General features: G+C 39.6%; 1 protein-coding gene across 3 annotated transcripts in view; it reads right to left on the reverse strand.

Moving 5' to 3' along the window:
• Positions 1-10419: 10419 nt before the first annotated feature.
• The window catches only part of TNFRSF8 (TNF receptor superfamily member 8), an 81547-nt gene continuing 74420 nt past the window's right edge, over positions 10420-17546 (reverse strand). For all 3 annotated transcript variants that reach the window (XM_031962841.1, XM_031962840.1, XM_031962842.1), the window contains one exon: positions 10420-13985. In XM_031962841.1, the coding sequence (XP_031818701.1) occupies positions 13750-13985 (236 nt within the window). In that variant the 3' untranslated portion in view covers positions 10420-13749. The remainder of the gene's footprint in view (positions 13986-17546) is intronic.

A 17546-nucleotide genomic window follows, 5' to 3' on the forward strand; every position in this document is an offset into this window, starting at 1 on the left:
ATAATTTTATGAATGTTATACATTTGAAAACATGATTCTAAGAAGTCTTCACTGAACTGCCAAAGCGTTCCATGACACAAAGATTAAGAACTTCTATATTAGGTAATTTCTAAGTTTCTTAGGACTAGAAGGGCCATTTGGGTTCTCAAGTTAAGTCAAGAAGCATTTATTAAGCCCCAACTATATGGCAGGCACTGTGCCAAGTGCTAGGGATACACAAAAAAGGGTAAAAACAAACAAATCCCCAACAGTTCCTGCCCTCATGGAACTTACAATCTAACAGAGAAGATAATGTGCAAACAACTCTGTGCAAATAAGAGAAATAGAGAAACAAACATAAATCTGTCAGTCTATTGTGGGAAAATTATGATTATGATTTTCATAATTATCAAGATGGTATGTATAATGAATATACTAATAATTTAGATCTCTCAGAGTTGCCTTTTCTGGCTTGGGAGTCAGAAGCTCACAATTCAGCTTGAAATTATCAATCACTCTGACAATAGCTACATTCTTGTCTATACTGTACCTATGTACAAGAAGCAATGCAAAACAGCAACTGTTCTCATCATAGAACTCTGGTTCTATAACTTAGGGAAGGGGTGTTCACAACCCTCAAGATATGAAACAGTCCAAGAATTGTTGTCCATTCATGCATTTGTCTTGGGAAATCAATCAAACCCTGAAAATGAGTGTACTGTACTCCATCTTCTTCCTTCCTTGTTCTTCATGATTTGTGTATAAAATTTCTACCTTTCCTGTAACAGAAGAAAGTCTCCTATCCAGGAGAACTTCCAGTTTGCAAACTGTATTCCTCACTCTGAAAGTGATTAATTAAACTACTACTTGATCTCTAAAACCTACTTTGTACAGCACCACCTATTCAGAATTTACAAACCAAGACAATAAAATACTATTAATACTATCTATTAATGATTCCAGGAGATAATCAATAGAGGCAAAGTGCTAGCATTAAAGGAGTTCTGAGCTTCTTACAGAAGGTGGGATTTTTAACAGGGAAGCCAGAAGGTGGAAAAGAGCAGGGAAGGCATTCTAAGCTTGGAGGATAGCTACTGAAAATGCAGGGAATCAGGAAATGGTCTTAATTAAAGATTGTCATTGAATCACAGTGTCAATTGATGGCCTTCATTCTAAAAGAGGACCAAAATGACATCACTATGTTAGTCAAATTACAGTGTGTCCAACTGTGGCTGATCAGATCAATATGAGCTCAGAATGCTCTGCCACAGATTGGACATAAGTAGACTTTATAAAGAATTGGATTGAATTCTTCCTGTGCAATAAGGAAGTTCGGTTCTGCACACATATATTGTATCTAGGATATACTATAATATATTTAACATGTATAAGACTGCCTGCCATCTAGGGGAGGGGCTGAAGGGAGGGAAGGGAAAAATCGGAACAGAAGTGAGTGCAAGGGATAGTGTTATAAAAAATTATCCATGTATATGTACTGTCAATAAAAAGTTATCATAAAAAAAAGAATTGGGTTGGATGCTCTAACTTTGCCCATCTTGAATTTCTTCTGAGCTAATTCAATTCTGCTTTGTTCATGGAGCACATCACCTTCTCTACCATACTAGGCCGTCCTGTGCCAGTGGCTCCCATGTTGTACCATCATTTCTAAAGTTCTTAAGAGAGTCCTTGTATCACTTTTTTCCGAACACCACATAAGTACTTATCGGGTGGGAATTATCCATTAAAGTCTTTTTGATAACTGTACATTTGGCATTCGAACAGTGTGGCTAGCTCTCTGTAGTTGAGTTTGAATGCTTGGCAGTTTAGTTTGAGAAAGGACATCATCAGTATCTGGTATCATGTCCTGCCAGGTGGTCTTCAGATTCTTCCTAAGACAATTTAAATGGAAACGATTCAGTTTTGTGACATGGCATTGGTATCCTGTCCAAGTTTCCCAGGCATACAACAATGAGATCAGCACAGTAACTCCATAAATCTTCCCTTTGGTGGTCATTCTAATATCTCTCCTCCCATTTTCTTTGGGGCATCACAAATACTATGCTAGTTCTGGCAACATATGTGGTAACTTCATTATCACTGTGAATATCCCTGGAAAGTATACTGTCAAGATAAGTGAACTTAGCCATGGCATTCAAAACTCCATTTGCCATAACTGATAGTTCCACATATGTGGATGTGGTAATGGCTGATGGAGTACCTGTGTTTTCTTGGTATTGATTATTAGACCAAAATTAGCACAAGCAGCAGAGAATCAATCCATACCTTGCTGCACTTCAGCTTCAGAAGCTGCACTGAGTGCATAATAATCAGCAAACAAAAAAATCTAATACTAATGTTTTCACCTTTTTTTGTTTTTCTTTCTCACATTTTTTCCATTTGTTCCAATTTTTTCTTGTGCAACATGACAGATATGGAAATATATTTAAAAGAACTGCACATATTTAATTGCTATATCAGATTGCTTGCTGCCTTGGAGAAGGGGCAGGCAAGGGAGGAAGGGGGAAAATTTGGAACACAAAGTCTTACAAAAATGAATGTTGAAAGCTATATTTACATGTATTTGGAAAAATAAAATACTATTGAAAAAATTTAAAAATCATGTACCAAACACTCCCTCCACTTTAGCTTCAACTTGTAGCCCTTTCAAGTTGAAGAATTTACTATCAGTGTGATAGGTGACTTTGATACCATGCGAACATGTTGGTCCTCACCAAAAGCATTTGACAACATGTCTGAAAACAACATGTTAAAAAGCATGGAAGCAAGCATACAGATTTGTTTCACTCCATTGGTGACTGGGAAAGCTAGCCAGAAATGACTAAGAGAGAATCCACCATGATTGTTACAGGATAACCTATTCCCCTTACCTTTATGAGATGGACAATGGAGGCATCCTTGAATTCCCGGGGCTTAATCTCCTCTTGCCATATAATCTGGAAAATCCAGTCAGCTTTTGCATGAGTGATGGACTCCCCACCTTGTAAATTATCAGCTGAAATAGAATCAGTACCAGGTGCTTTGCCACAGAAAAATATTCTAATGGCATTAAAAATTTCTTCCTCAGTTGGAACTTCAGATAGGGTAGAATTGATTTCAACCTGAGGTAAACAATCATTGGTTCCAGCACTAATTGGTGATGGTCTGTGGAGAAAACTATGGAAGTGTTCAGTTCATTTCTCTAGGATCACATCCTTATCACTAATCAATGTAGCTCCATCAGCATTGAGTAGTTGAGATGCACCATAAGTCTTTGGCCCATAAATAGCCTTCATTGCATCACAAAAATGCTCTGGATTGTTGCTATCAGCATAAAACTGAATTTCATCTACCTCCTTATTTAGCCCAAATTGCTGCATCTCTCTAAACTTCACTTATAATTTACTTTTGATAGAATTAAATGCTGGCTTCTTAGAGATGAATGAACTATCCCACTGGTGTACCCTGTGGAGTTCTCGTTTTTCATTTAGCAGCTTCTGAATTTCCCCATAATTTTCATGAAATTTGTGGATGTTCTGACCCAGATGAGCAAGTGCAGTGCTATACATCAAATCTCTGAAAGTTACCCATTCCTTTTCTGTTCCACTGTTGCCATCTGTGTGTTTTGTCAGCTTACCTTCCAAGTTAGCAACAAACTATTTTCTCTCAATGAGGCACTGTTGATATGTCACTTTTATTGAATAAGAATATTCAGCTCGGAGAGAATAAATCTATGATCAATCCAGCAGTCTGCACTCTACATTGCCTTTGTAATTCTCACATCTTGTCTGTCTCTTCTCCTCACAATCACACAGTCTATTAAATGCCAATGTTTGCTGCGAGGGTGCATTCATGAAGCTTTATTGCATTTAGACAAATGGAAGACAGTATTGGTGCTGAGAATGTCAAGAGAGGCAGAAGTCTTCAATAGTGAGGAACCATTGCTGTTGCTGTTTCCAACTTTATTCCTCCCAAGGACTCCCTTCTGAGTCTGGATGTATGAGCTTACTCTAGCATTAAAGTCACCCAGAATTATAATCTTATTTTCTTTTGGTATGTTGATGATAAGGGCCTCTAGACCTTCATAAATTTTTTCTTTGATCTCATCAGGGTTCATCAGGATGGCAGCATAGGCATTGGTGATGACAGCATGGCATTTTCCTGCTAATGGCAATTGCATTGTTATGAATCTATTGTTCACTCCTTCTCAAAGGCAAACACGCTTATTTATTAGATTGGTTTTGATTGCACAATTTGTACCAGTTTCCCAGCACTTCCCTTACTGTGGCCACTCCAGAAAAATGTGTATCCAGCTCCAACTTCTGTAAGCTGGTATTTATTTGCCAATCTTGTTTAACTAATGGCTACTGTTTGGATGCAATATTTATTGAGTGTTCTTGCAACAAGAGCTATTTGTTTTTCAGGTCTACTGGATTTTGTGTAGTCTATAAGTGTATGTGCATTCTATGTACCAATGGTGAGTAGAATAAACTTTGCAGAATTTTTTTCTTTTACATTTTTGGTGTTTTGACTGCAGGAGAGGAAACCTGCCTGCTGCAGTAATTTGTTGGGGAAACAGGATTGGGTAAACAGATAATTTTTAAGGCATCTTTTCTAGCCTCACATCTGGAGGTGAGCAGTGTGACCCTTAAAAGGCTGCTCAGACAACCAGGGGGCTACTAATTCCCACTGCTGCTCCCAATGAGAAGATGACCCTATGGCCTGGGCCACTTCTTTGTAGGGCTGTGACTACAACTTCCAGCATATCTGCACCTACTGCCTCATCACTCACCTATTGCCACATTTGGCAAAATGCTAAATAAAATGCTATGGTGATGTCTTTTCATTCATGTGTAAATGAGATTCAAGGGAGGCAGAGTTGTACAAGGTCGTCAAGCTCACTCTTTCTTCCACAGTCAGCACTACGCAGTGGCAGGATAGAGTTAAGATGATTGGCAATGACTCAAAATGAAGTAGTTGACCTTTGATGTCACAACACTTGCTTCACCTGCCTTCATGGCCTCTGGAAGAAACTGTTCTCATCTGTCCATTCTACTAGGAGAAGTCTTCACATGCTTGAGATAGATACCCCCTAACTCACCATAGGATTTGAGATCCCTCGATTATCCTCAACCTGCTGAAACAGTTTATTAGGGTGTGGTTACTGTGCATGCTACAGCTTCTTGGAATCACAGGTGAGAATTAGGTATATCAGGTAGACATTAAAGGTGGAAAGCAGCCCCATAAAGGGCTCAGCAGCTCTCACACCAGAGGAACTAGTCTTGCCCAAACACACCTTACATCTCAAATCACAGTATACTTAAAAGGGAGTAAGGTATAAGAAAAATGAAAGGATAGGATGGAGTCAGGTGATGAAGATCTTCAAAAGTCAAAATATTTTTTGTTTGATATAGAATCAACAGGACATCGAAGTTTATTGAGTGTATATGGGGATGAGGTATGATATAATTTATCACTTTATATTATGATTATATCAAAAACCAATTTGATTATTAAATGGAGAATAGACTAGAATGGGTAGAATTTTGAGATAGAAAGACCAACCAGAACACTCTTATAATAATCTTATCCCAACTTGTCCCTGTCAAAGAGAACAGTGAGGGAGCATTAATATGTATGCTGAAGTCTCCTAGAAGGAGAGCTTGGTGGGGAGAAAAAGACTGTGAGCCAAGCATTGAACTTAATGAGGAAAGAAAAAATTTGTCTTAGATAACAGCTACTATAATCTTGAGGGTGATGTAAATTGAATAACCTCAAAAGGGCAGGGGTTATTAAGAGAATATTGTACACAGCAATTATATGGTGATCAATTCTGATGGACATAGCTCTTTTCAACAGCGAGATTATTCAGGCCAGTTCTAATGGTCTTGTGATGGAGAGAGCCATCTGCATCCAGAGAGAGGACTATGGGAACTGAGTGTGGATCACAACATAGCATTTTCACTTTTTTGTTGTTGTTTGTTTGCATTTTGTTTTCTTTCTCAATTTTTTTCCTTTTTGATCTGATTTTTCTTGTATAGAATAATTATGAAAATATGTATAGAAGCATTGCACATATTTAACATAATTGGATTATTTGCTATCTAAGGGAGGGGCAGGGGAAGGGAAGGAGAAAAAAATTGGAACAAAAAGTTTCGCAAGGGTTAATGTTGAAAACTAGGCATATATTTTGAAAATAATTAAAAAAAAAAGAAAAGAAAAAAGAGTAGAGGTTATTGAGTGATGATGGTAGAGGATGAGCTTGGAAGTAGATGGGAGAGCAAGGAGTCTTCCAATTTCCCCATTATGACCAGTGAGTTAAAGGTATGAAAGGGTGAAGCTTTTCAGTGGGTTCCCAAAGAAGGAAGGGACAAGAAAGAAAAAGATCTGAGATGAAAGCAAATGTGTTATTGTCTTAGTGCTATTTAGGAAGGTTCAGAATACCAAGGTCTAGAGAGCACACAAGATAGTAAAACAAAACAGCTCTAATTGAGGAGACATACTTGCACTATCAAGTGCAGTCAGAGAAGAAAGTAGAAACAGGAACTATTGTTGAATTGGGTGCATCCCTACAGAAGTTCTGGAGGAAATGTGGTATCCCTTTACCCTAAACTGTAAAAGTAAAGTCTGATGAATTTTTATTGGGTTTTTATCTAGGTCTAGAAAGATCAGGCATTCGGGAAAGGAAGCAAGGAGCTAATGATTCATGCTACTGGGAGCAGGAAGAAAGACTTCTGGAGAACTGAAAACTGGTTGATATTCAAATCTCCAACTGCTGGAAAATGGATTTGGGCCATTACTCTTGCTCTTACTCTGACACGGTGACTCAGGGTTTTGAACTTCCCTGTAGAAGGGAGGCTATTTGTATCATTATAGAAATTTATGGAACAAGTACAATGAAAGCAGGGGGTGGGGGGGCACTTGAATGTTCCACTTTGATGGAATGGAACCAAGGGAATGGTCAGAAGGACAAAAAAGGAATTTGAACAATGGCATTGTCTGTTCTAAGGGCCCACCCAGCTCTGACATCCTGTTCTAAAGACCCTCCCAGCTGATATCCTGTGTTCTAAGGGTCCCCTCAGCTCTGACATTCCATGTTTTAGAGCTCTTCCAGCTCTAATATCCTATATTCTCTAGCCCTTCCCAGCTCCAATATTCTGTGGACTTGTGAAGAAATGCTTGGAAACTGATATCTAGATACTAAAATACAAGAAGCCTGGGTAATTACCTACCTCTACATCCATGGGGTGGGGCTTGACCTTTTTGTGAGGAAGAGATACTTTTCGCTTCCCAAAAGCTTTCAGAATTGGGTGGGCTGAGAGGGAGAACAAGGAGTGAAGTCATCAAGCAGAATTAGAACTATTAAAAATCCTCTAAACATCAGAATGAGTCGCAGCTACTTAGAAGATACTGTTTAATGCCTTATCAGGGATGAAGAACTGATGCTGGAGCAGAGGACTCAAGTTCAGGTTCTGCTTCTGCTGGTTACCATTTGTATGGCCTTGGGCACATCACTGGAGGTAATAATCAGCATAGAGGTGGTAACCAGCAGAATATATATATATATATATATATATATATATATATATATATATATAAACATATACACAGATATATATGTATATGTATGTATGAATGTGTATGGTGTGTATATATAGACACACACACACACACACACACACTCTCTCTCTCTCTCTCTCTGTCTCTTTAAGGGACCCTCTCAGCTCTGACATTCTCTGTTCTAAGGCTCCTTCCAGTTCTGATATTCTATGTTCTAAGGGCCTTCCCATATATCACATACACATACAAATACACACACATTATATATATGGCAGTTGGCAGGACAGTGGACAAAGAGCACCTTAGGCCTGCACTCAAAAAGACCTTAATTCAAATTCAGCTTTTGACACTTACTTCTGTGTCACCCTAAGAAAGTCACTTAACCTATATATGCCTCAGTTTCCTTAACTGTAAAGTGAAGATAATAATAGTACCTACCTCCCATGGTTGTTACAAAGGTCAAATATTTGTAAAAACCTATTAGCATAGTGCCTGACAAATAGCCTAATGCTAGCCATTTTGCTAATGATGATGGGATGAGTTGATTGACATGAGATTAGCCTCATTCTGCTTGACTCCAGAGAGCAAAATTAGAGTAGAAGGGACAGAGAAAATGGATTTAGGGTCAAGGAAAAACTTCCTAGCAATGAAAAGGTCTTAAAGTGAAATGGGGGTGTCCCTGGCGAGTTCAACATCAATGGAAGTCATCACACCAAAAGCTGGGTGCTTATTGGTTGGTTTAGATCTCTTTTAAGAGGAATTATTCTTGTACAATTATGGGCTTCCCTGTGTGGGTTGCAATGTAACTTCTTACTCTGAGATTCTATGTCTGAATTCATTCTAAAGACAGAACCCTAGAACTAGCTGCAAGAGACTTGAGAGACTACATGGTTCAACCCCCTAGTTTTACAGTTCTAGAATGTGAAGTAGAGAGGTTAAGAACCTAGATTCAAACCCAGACTATCTGACTCCATTTTCCAATAGCTAAATGGTAAAAGAATATGAATAAACAGCTGTCAAAAGAATAAATTGCAAAGTATTTACAATAACATGAAAACATGCTCCAATCATTAAAAATAAAAAGAATGCAAATTGAAACATCTCTGAAGTTTCATCACATACTCTGCAAATTGGCAAAAATGACCCAAAATGGCAATAGCCAGAACTTCACAAGGGCTAGATTTATTTCCTTTTTTTATATATTCCCAGCGATTAGCCCAATGCCTGCACATAGTAAGTGCTTAATAAAGGCTTATTGTTTTGGAGACAAAAAACCCTCCACAAGTCTCAGTAGAAGGAAAATGGTATTTCAAGTTTACCCTAGTCTGAGACTGGGTTCTTAGCTTTCATGTAACCATGTCTCCCAATGTATCATTCTCTCTGAATTTCCAATTTGGGCAAAACATTGTGGGTGATTTCAAAATAATACTCGTGATCCAAACCCCAAGTTCCTCTAAAGAATGTGGTCTAATGAGTAAACAGGCTTTTTTTTTTTTTACCAGACTGAGATCTAGCAGGGGTAGACTCAAATACCTCACACTTACCCATGACGAATGTAAACTCCCAACAATACTAATTGGGAATAAATGAGCATCATAATTTATTTCTGTAGTTATTCTCAAGGCTAATTATTTGTTGAAAGGAAAGCTTAGAGTTTTGAATTTTAGTTTTATGGACTATCAAAGGAGAGCTTCAAGATCCCAGAACCCAAGGTTTCTTAAACTTCTCAATGTCTTGGACTCCTTGGGTAGGCAACTCATTGGTTGTTGTTTTTCAATCAAAGAGGACCAAAATGGTATTGCTATGTTGGAGTCATGGTACAGTGTGTCTGCTTGTGGCTGGTCAAACCAACAAGAGCTTGGAATGCTCTACCACAGGTAGGACACAAATAGTCAGTGTGAACACTTGGAGTGGAGATGGCTCTAAATTTCCGCATCTCATATTTCATTTGAGTAGGCAACATGGTGAAACTGATGGACCACTTCTCAGAATTATTATTTTAAATGTAAAAATAATTTACAGGCCTCAGATAAAGAATTCCCACAGAGTCTAGTCCATTTATTTTATTTTGAACAGGAGAAGGCTGAAAGGTTAATTAACACATTCAAGAGCTCATGAATGAAAGAACCAGGCCTTGAAACTAGACTACAACTCAGTATTTTAGAGTGGGCATCCTCTCCATGTACGGCTGACATAGATGTTTGATGAGGCTTTCAACTTAGAGGCAGTCAAATTAACTTGACTAAGTGCCTACTTTGTTAAATGATGAGGATATAAAGAAAGACTTAACCATTTGGAACTATGCCCAGAGGACTACTAAACCATGCATACCCTTTAATCCAGCAGTACCATTACTGGGTTTATTTTCCAAAGAAATCATAGAAAAGAAAAAAAGGAGCTGTATGTACAAAAATGTTTGTGGCAGCTCTTTTTGTAGGTGGCAAAGAACTAGAAAATGAGTGGATGCTCATTGATTGGGGAATGGCTGAATAAGTTATGATACATAAAAGTAATGGAATATTGCTGTTCTATAAGAAATAATAAACAGACTGATTTTAGAAAATCTTGGTAAGATTTATACGAACTGATGTTGAGTGAGGCAAACAGAACTAGGAGGACATTGTACACAGTAGGAGCAAGATCATATGATGATCATCTATGATAGATTTGGCTCTTCTCAGCAATTCAGTTATCCAAGATAATTCTAATAAACTTTGCATGGAAAATGCCATCAGCATCCAGAGAGAGAACTATGGAGACTGAATGCAGATCAGAGTATATAATTTTCACCTTTTTCTTCTGTATTTTTTCTTGAGGTTTTTCCCTTTTGTACTGATTTTTCCCTCCAACATGACTCATATGGAAATATGTAAAAAAAAATCAATGTACATGTATAACCTTAAAAAAAATGAAGGCTTATGACAATTCCTGCCTATTTATAATATATCCAGGATATTGAAGGGAAATTTGAATGGTTGTAGATGGTGAAAGAAAATCTTGTTAACAAATTTCTCTGATAAGGATTTGATATTTTGGGAAGGTATATGCACAATGTGTATGTATGCATAAATATACACATACATACAATTCATAAATGTATAAAAACAATAGTCATTCTCCAGTAGCTAAATGATCAAAGGATATGAATAAGCAGTTCTCCAAAGACCAACTGCAAAGTATTCACCACTCCATGAAGAAATGTTCCAAATCATTAATAATAAGACAATCACAAATCAAAACAACCCTGAAATTTCATCTCATACTCTGTATATTGGCCAAAATGACAAAAATAGCAATAGTAAATGTTGGAGGTGTTATGGAAAGGTAGACTCAATAAAAACATTGTTGGTAGAGCTGTGAAATAGTACAACCATTTTGGAAAGTAACTTGGAATAATGCAAATAAAGTCACTACCTTTTGAGCCAGAGATTCCATTATTGGGCTTATATTCTCAAAGAAGCTGTTGACAAGAAAAATGTCTCCATATACTTCAAAATGTATAAAGCAACATTTTTTCTGATAACTAAGAATTGAAAATTCCTATTGGGATGTGGCTAAGCAAATTATGGTTCATGAATGTAAAAGAATATGATTGTGCTATAAAACTTATTTGAATTAATTCAGAGTGAAGCAAACAGAGCCAAGAAAATAATATACACAGTAATTACAACAATGTAGATGGAAAGAATAGTGACAAATCTAAAAATAAAAAGTAAATGCAACAAAGTTATTAAAAGTGGGATTCAAATTATAGAAAGACATTTCCCAATCTACCTCTTTGTGGAGGTTGGAGGTCCACATGTGTTATACATTGCACATGTTTTCAAAGTTTTTCAATGTATCAGTTTGTTGGGTTTCTTTTTTTCCCTCTAAAAATAGTTTCTCATATGAGTTGGCTCTCTAGAAAGGGGAGGAGAAGGACTACATGGGATACTATATTAATTCAAGAATTAGAAAATATCAATGAAAACTTATTTTAAAAAAAGGACAATTCCTGTCCTCAAAGAGGTCACAATCTAACAGGAGCTGTAACACATAAGAATGGGGTTTTGGGGGGAAGGTTACGCAGAGCAGGGGCACACACAACAAAGTCCTACAGGTGGTAGGAAAATTCTGAGGAGGTATGAGTTTATAAATTGGTTTCATCTTGCAGAATGATGAGCTTCTGGAGATGATGAAATCCAGGAAAGCAGTGCAGTAGAATTCAAATAGAAATAAATCCTTGCCAATGCATACGGAGTTAGAAAACCACAAATTAACATTATCTGTGTTGTATTGTATTTCTATGCATTTTGTTAAATGTTTTCCAAATGTCTTTTTTTGGTTTGGTTTGGGTCACACTAGGGAGTTTTGCTGAAGGCTTACAGCTGCTGATCTAGTTTGACATCTCAGATACAATCCAATCCTTTCATTTTAGATGAAGAAACCAAGGTCAGCAAAGTGGCTTATCTAGTCACAAGTGTAGTAATCATTAGAGATGAGGCCGAGACCCAATTTAATGTTGGACTGGATGACTTCTAAGGTTCTTTCCAGACTTATATGTATGAAACGACATATTCAATGCTCTTTTTGTAACATAAAAAAAAAACAAAACTAAGAGATATTATCCCACCTACATTGATCAGGCTGGTGTCCTAAAAGTGAAAGGCAAATACAGAGAAATTCAAACAGACTTGGGGAAATGCCAACACATTTTCTCTTAACTAACGCTCATGGCCTTATTTAGTCCAAGCAGCATTTACTCAGTCCATTGAATTTGAAGACAGAGAGCTATACCAACACAAGTGTTGGGTTGTTTGCTGTCTTGTTTCCCTGTGTACAGAGGTTCAAAAATAAGCATAAATCAAACGCTAAAATTGCAATACAAAGATCCAAACTTTCCCACCATGCCCAGGGTTTGCTGAGCTACTGACTCCCAAGAGTAGGCCAGACCAATTTTTTTACCCTCAGCAGTTCTTAGTGAAAGTTACTTATCTACCATTCTAGGTTTAGCAATCGGCCTTCTCAAAGAGAAGAGGAGGCTCCATAAAGAAGGACCACGGCAGGCTTAGCTCTGTATCTTTTGTGGTTTTCCTGTTTTCTTTCCTATACTGCTTCCCTCCATCCTTCCACTTCTCAGGGTGGGAAGTTAGGAGTTGACCATCTCTCATCTTACAAATGAGAAAACCGAGGCAAATAATTTAAGTGACTTGCCCAGATCTCAGAGCTATTAAGTATCAGGTGTGATATGAAACTGGATCTCCCTTACTCCAAAGTTCTCCTTCACACTCTTCAGTTTAAGTCAGAAGGGAAATAAGATGGGAGGTTCGGGGTTTAAAAGATCTCTACTCCAGATAACAGATGAGTCCTGCCTGCTAGAAAACCTCATGTCCTAAGCAGTGTCCTTGTCAGATGATATCAGGGAGACTGAAGAAGCAGCAGTCAGATGGTAAAGAAGATGGGCACCAAGTACCTACGCAGATATCACTGGACTGGTGGGTCAGTGGGATACCACCAGTCAGAATGGTCAGCAGTAGCTGGGGGCCACCCGCAGGTCCCCTGCCAGACAGGAGTACCTTTGAACCTAAAATCTGCTTATCTTTGCTCAGCATTCACAAGATCTGAAGAGAAAGATCCAAACACAAATCCCAGTTGGACTTTCCTTTTCCAATCAAGCAGAGTAACCACAGGGGACTGGCTTAGAGCCCGCTTCTGAGGGACCCACATTTTCCCAGTGGTACGTTTGCCAATATGGTCCTAGGAAGCATTTCAGAAAGGGAACTGAAGAGTGCTGGGTGCAGGGGAAAAGGAAGCAGTGGCCTAGGGCCAAAGCTAGCCACTTGGTCTCTGCCACTCTGGACAGAATGGATTCCAGGTGCCTCAATGAAGACGGCCAAGTGTGCTTGGGTGGCCTGGGCCTGGAAGCAACGGAGAGATGGCAGGAAAGAGTAAATCCTTCTGTCTCTCCCAGCAAACTGAACCTTTTAGTGCCCCCTTGTCCCTAAATCACTTTCTTCAAAGTGGAAGTCAGCCCCGCAGGGTAGGCATCTGGCCAAAGCCAGAACAGCCTCCAGAACATTCCAGTGTAATCCATTAAACAATTCAGGAAGGTCAGCTCAGGCATGTGTCCCGAGCCCTGTGGCCTGCAAAGAAGGGCCCCCAGCTCAGCCCCTGCTTGTTATCCCAGCTTCCCAAGCTCGCTCCCAGAGATGCCTGGCCTCCTTCCTCTGGCCCTCACTTGGCAGACACAGCCGTTGGCCAGTATTCCTTCCCTTCCTCCTCCACGGAGAACATGACATCAATGTGGCCCCCAGGGGACAGCTCTGTCTCCTGCTCTGGGTAATGGGTAGACTGGTCTGTCTCCAGGGTCTTCTCCTCAATTTCCAATGTTGTGGTGGGATTCCTGCCCTCGGACACTCTGGCAACAGACCCAACAATCACGGTGTCAGCTTTCATGATATAAATATTCTCTGCAAGGCAAGAGGAATCGGTGAAGCTGGATTTTAGATAACACCCTAATGATCCCAGGAATAATTTCTATAGCATTTCAAGGGTTACAAAGGCACCTCCCTGGGGTCTCAGACAGGTCCTGTAATTATTAATCCCATTTTGCAGATGAAGGAACTCCTCTACCATATGCTGCTTCTCCTTCATTTTATTTTTTGGAGACAATCAGGGTTAAATGACTCAGCCAGGATCACACAGCTAGTAAGTATTCAAGTCTAGATTTGCTCTCAGCTAGGTCCTCCTGACTCCAGGGCCCAAGTTCTATTCACTGTACCACTTAGCTGCCCTTGTTTCATTTTATAGGAATAATGATAGATAAAAAATCTATCTTAGCTCATCTATCATATTTATCTAATGATAGATTCTAGCCCTGAGATTTTACTGGCAGAGGAAATTTGGGAGTAAGAAAAATCCCCCTCCTCTGTGTCTTAAAAGTTGCCTGGAATCAGTGACGTGACTTGACCAGGGTTACGTAGGTCAGAGACAGGCTGTACAAGCCCATTAAAAATTGAGCAAGTAACAAGTTAAGAAGGCGTCAGCCTCATTGCAGAGGTTGTCCCCTTCTCATCTCGCTCCTCCCCTGGTCTCAGGAGCAGCTCATTTTAGAGACTACTTAGACTTCCCATCCCCCTGCCGGATGAATTTAGGGAAGTTGTTCTCCATGGGGGACCGTGGTTTCTCATGTAGCTGGGCCACTGGACACGGATGTGGGGTGGGTGGGGAAAGCTCCCCAAGGCTTGGGACAATCTGGGGAGAGGCCCAGGCTCAAGGAGGAAATGGCTTTCCCTGGGAAACACCAGGGCTACCATTCAGCTATTTTTTTGTTTTTTATTGGTAAACAGCCATCCTGGTTCTCTAAAATGAAATCAGGAATCAGAGGTTCTGGGTCCAAATCTCATTATAGAAATTTAGTCTTGGGCATATCACTTAACCATTGGGCTGATATTTTCTCATCTGGAAAAATGGAGCGCTAATTCTACCTCTAGAACCATGATCTTAGATTTCAAAGCTTAACCTTCTGAGTCTCATCTATAAAATTGGGGGAGATGGATTAGACAGCTTCTGAGGTTCCTTGCTGCTCTAGATTTGTGACCCAATATTGTTCTGATCCCAAGGTCCTGAGTGGAAGTTGTCTCTCTGGTTCTGGATTTGCTGGAAAGTAAAGGGCCATTCTTGACCTGGCTTCCAAAAAGCTTCGGCTCCCATTCTGGACCCCAGGATTAGGTGATCTTGCATAGTTTTGCTCGATCCCTTGACTGAAGATGATACTGGAGTGACATTTTCAGGGTAGACTTGAGCCTTTCTCTGGCTCCATCTATTATAGGCAGTCCCCAGGCAACAGGCTCCTCCTTCCATGGGATACCAGGCTAATGTACCTTAGAACCAGATCTAGTTAAAGGCATTCACCCTCAGTCCTCTATTAGGAGATGGTTGGCACTCCCTGAGAGTCCTTGCCACTAGATTGGACCTAATACCTTGCCTCGTGATCCAAGTCACAGTGGAAGTCTCATGCTGGAAAAAGGACATGATGGTTGCAAAAAGGTCCTTGGATGTTTAGTGATCTCAAGTTTGCTACTGAGTCCCTTCTGAAGTCAATTGTACATTCAGCTGGGCCTAGTTTCGCTCATCTGTAAAAGTCAGGCACATTGGCTTCCAATCACATTCTCATGGAGATATGGTCTGAGAGATCCTGGTCCTAGACCATAGAAATGGCAATACACATCTTAGGGTATCATGGGACACCTAGATCCAGAACTTTCCAGAAGGACTTATCAGTCCTGCCTCTCCATTTACAGATGAAGTCAAACTGAAGGCAAGAAAAGGAGATTGACAGAAGCACAAGATCATGAGATTTTAGAGCTGTGCACTGATCTTCAGACATCAACAGTCCATTTCTCATCAAATGTCAAGACATTGTTGGATTAAAACAGCTCTTCCTTTCTAACTACAAGATCCTGGTCGAAGCCATAAAAATTTTTCATGAAACTAGGTATTACACTAGCCAGATTTCAAGGTCTTCAGTATGATCTCTCTCAGTATGAACCAATTGAACCTAGTATTATGACAGTTCCTAGAAGTACAAAGATCAGGAGTTCAGATCTAAGACTTCCTTCCTCCTTCTTCACTATTCTTACTTTCTCTTGCCAACAAGACTTAACTTTCTTTTCTCCTTCCTTTCTTTCCCCCTTATTCTTCCTTCTTACTTTCTCCTTCCCTTTCTCCTTCATTCCTTTTTTCCTCTTTCCTTTTTTCTCCTCTCTTCCTTCCTTCCTTCCCCACCCTCTATCTCTCCGTCTGTCTCTCCTCTCTCTTTCTTCCTTCCCTTCCCAACAAGATTTACTTCCTTCTCTCCTTCCTTCATTGCTTATTCCTCTTTCTCCCTTCCTCCCTCCCTTCCTTTCTTCCCTTCCTTCCCTTACAAACAAGATTTACTTCCTTCTCTCCTTCCTTTTTCCTTCCCTCCCTCCTTCCTTCTTTCCTTCCTTCCTTTCTTTGTCTCTTTCCTTCCTTACTTTATTCCTTTCTTATTCCTCTCTTCTTTCCTTTCTTTCTTCCTTCCCTCTTTCCCTTCTTTCCTTCTTCCCTTCTTTTGCTAACAAAACTTAACTTTTTTCTCTCCTTTCTTTTCCTCCTTATGCTTCCTTCTTCCTTCCTTTTTCCCTCCTTTCTTTCTTTTCTTTTCTTATTTTTTCTCCTCTCTTCATTTACTCCTTTCTTTCTCTCTCCTTCCTTCTTTCCTTATTCCTCTTCCTTCCTTCCTTCCCTTCCCAACAAGATTTACTTCCTTTTTTCCTTCCTTCCTTTCTTCCTAATCCTTCCTTCCTCCTCCCTTCCTTCCCTCCTTTGTTTCTTTCCTCTCTTTATTTCTCTCTCTTTCCTTCCTTCCTTCTTCCTTCCTTTGTCTCCCTCTCATATCTTCTGCCTCCTTCAAGATCTACTGCTGATTTTAACACAGTCCAAGGCACCTTTTGAGATTAACCCCAACTTACTCTGAGTGCTTCCTTCGTGACATTCCACCATGTCTCAGTATTCCATTCTATGCCCTGTTCCTTTGCATCTGCCCAAGTCCACAGTGAGCTTCCATATTCAATGATTTATGCATTTAGCAACCACTGTCTGAACAATTGCTCCATGTAAAGCCTCATCTGAGTACTCCCTTGGCGTATTTCTGCTCCCCCCTTCCCCAACTCCAACTACAGTGAGAAAACACAAATCAGGTGTTCTCACTCAATGCTTTTACATTTACTTGGTGTTTTTAAAAAGGTGGGGGGCTGGGAATTATCATAAATTATTAACATTTCTATAACTCTTTAGACTTTGCTAAGAGCTTTTCCCATCCCAGCTCTGGGAAGCAAGCAGTGCAAGTGAGTTGGCCTTTATTTTGCTAGTAAGGAACTTGAGATTTAAGTGATTTGTTCAGGGTCACTTGGCTAATAAATCCACAAGTTCCTAGATTAAGAATTAGAAGAAAAGTCAGAGGAAGACATCAGTTCCACAGAATGTTGGCTATGCTGTCAGAGGGC

This window comes from Sarcophilus harrisii, chromosome 3 (assembly GCF_902635505.1).
Source record: "Sarcophilus harrisii chromosome 3, mSarHar1.11, whole genome shotgun sequence".
In the NCBI taxonomy this organism is placed as follows: domain Eukaryota; kingdom Metazoa; phylum Chordata; class Mammalia; order Dasyuromorphia; family Dasyuridae; genus Sarcophilus; species Sarcophilus harrisii.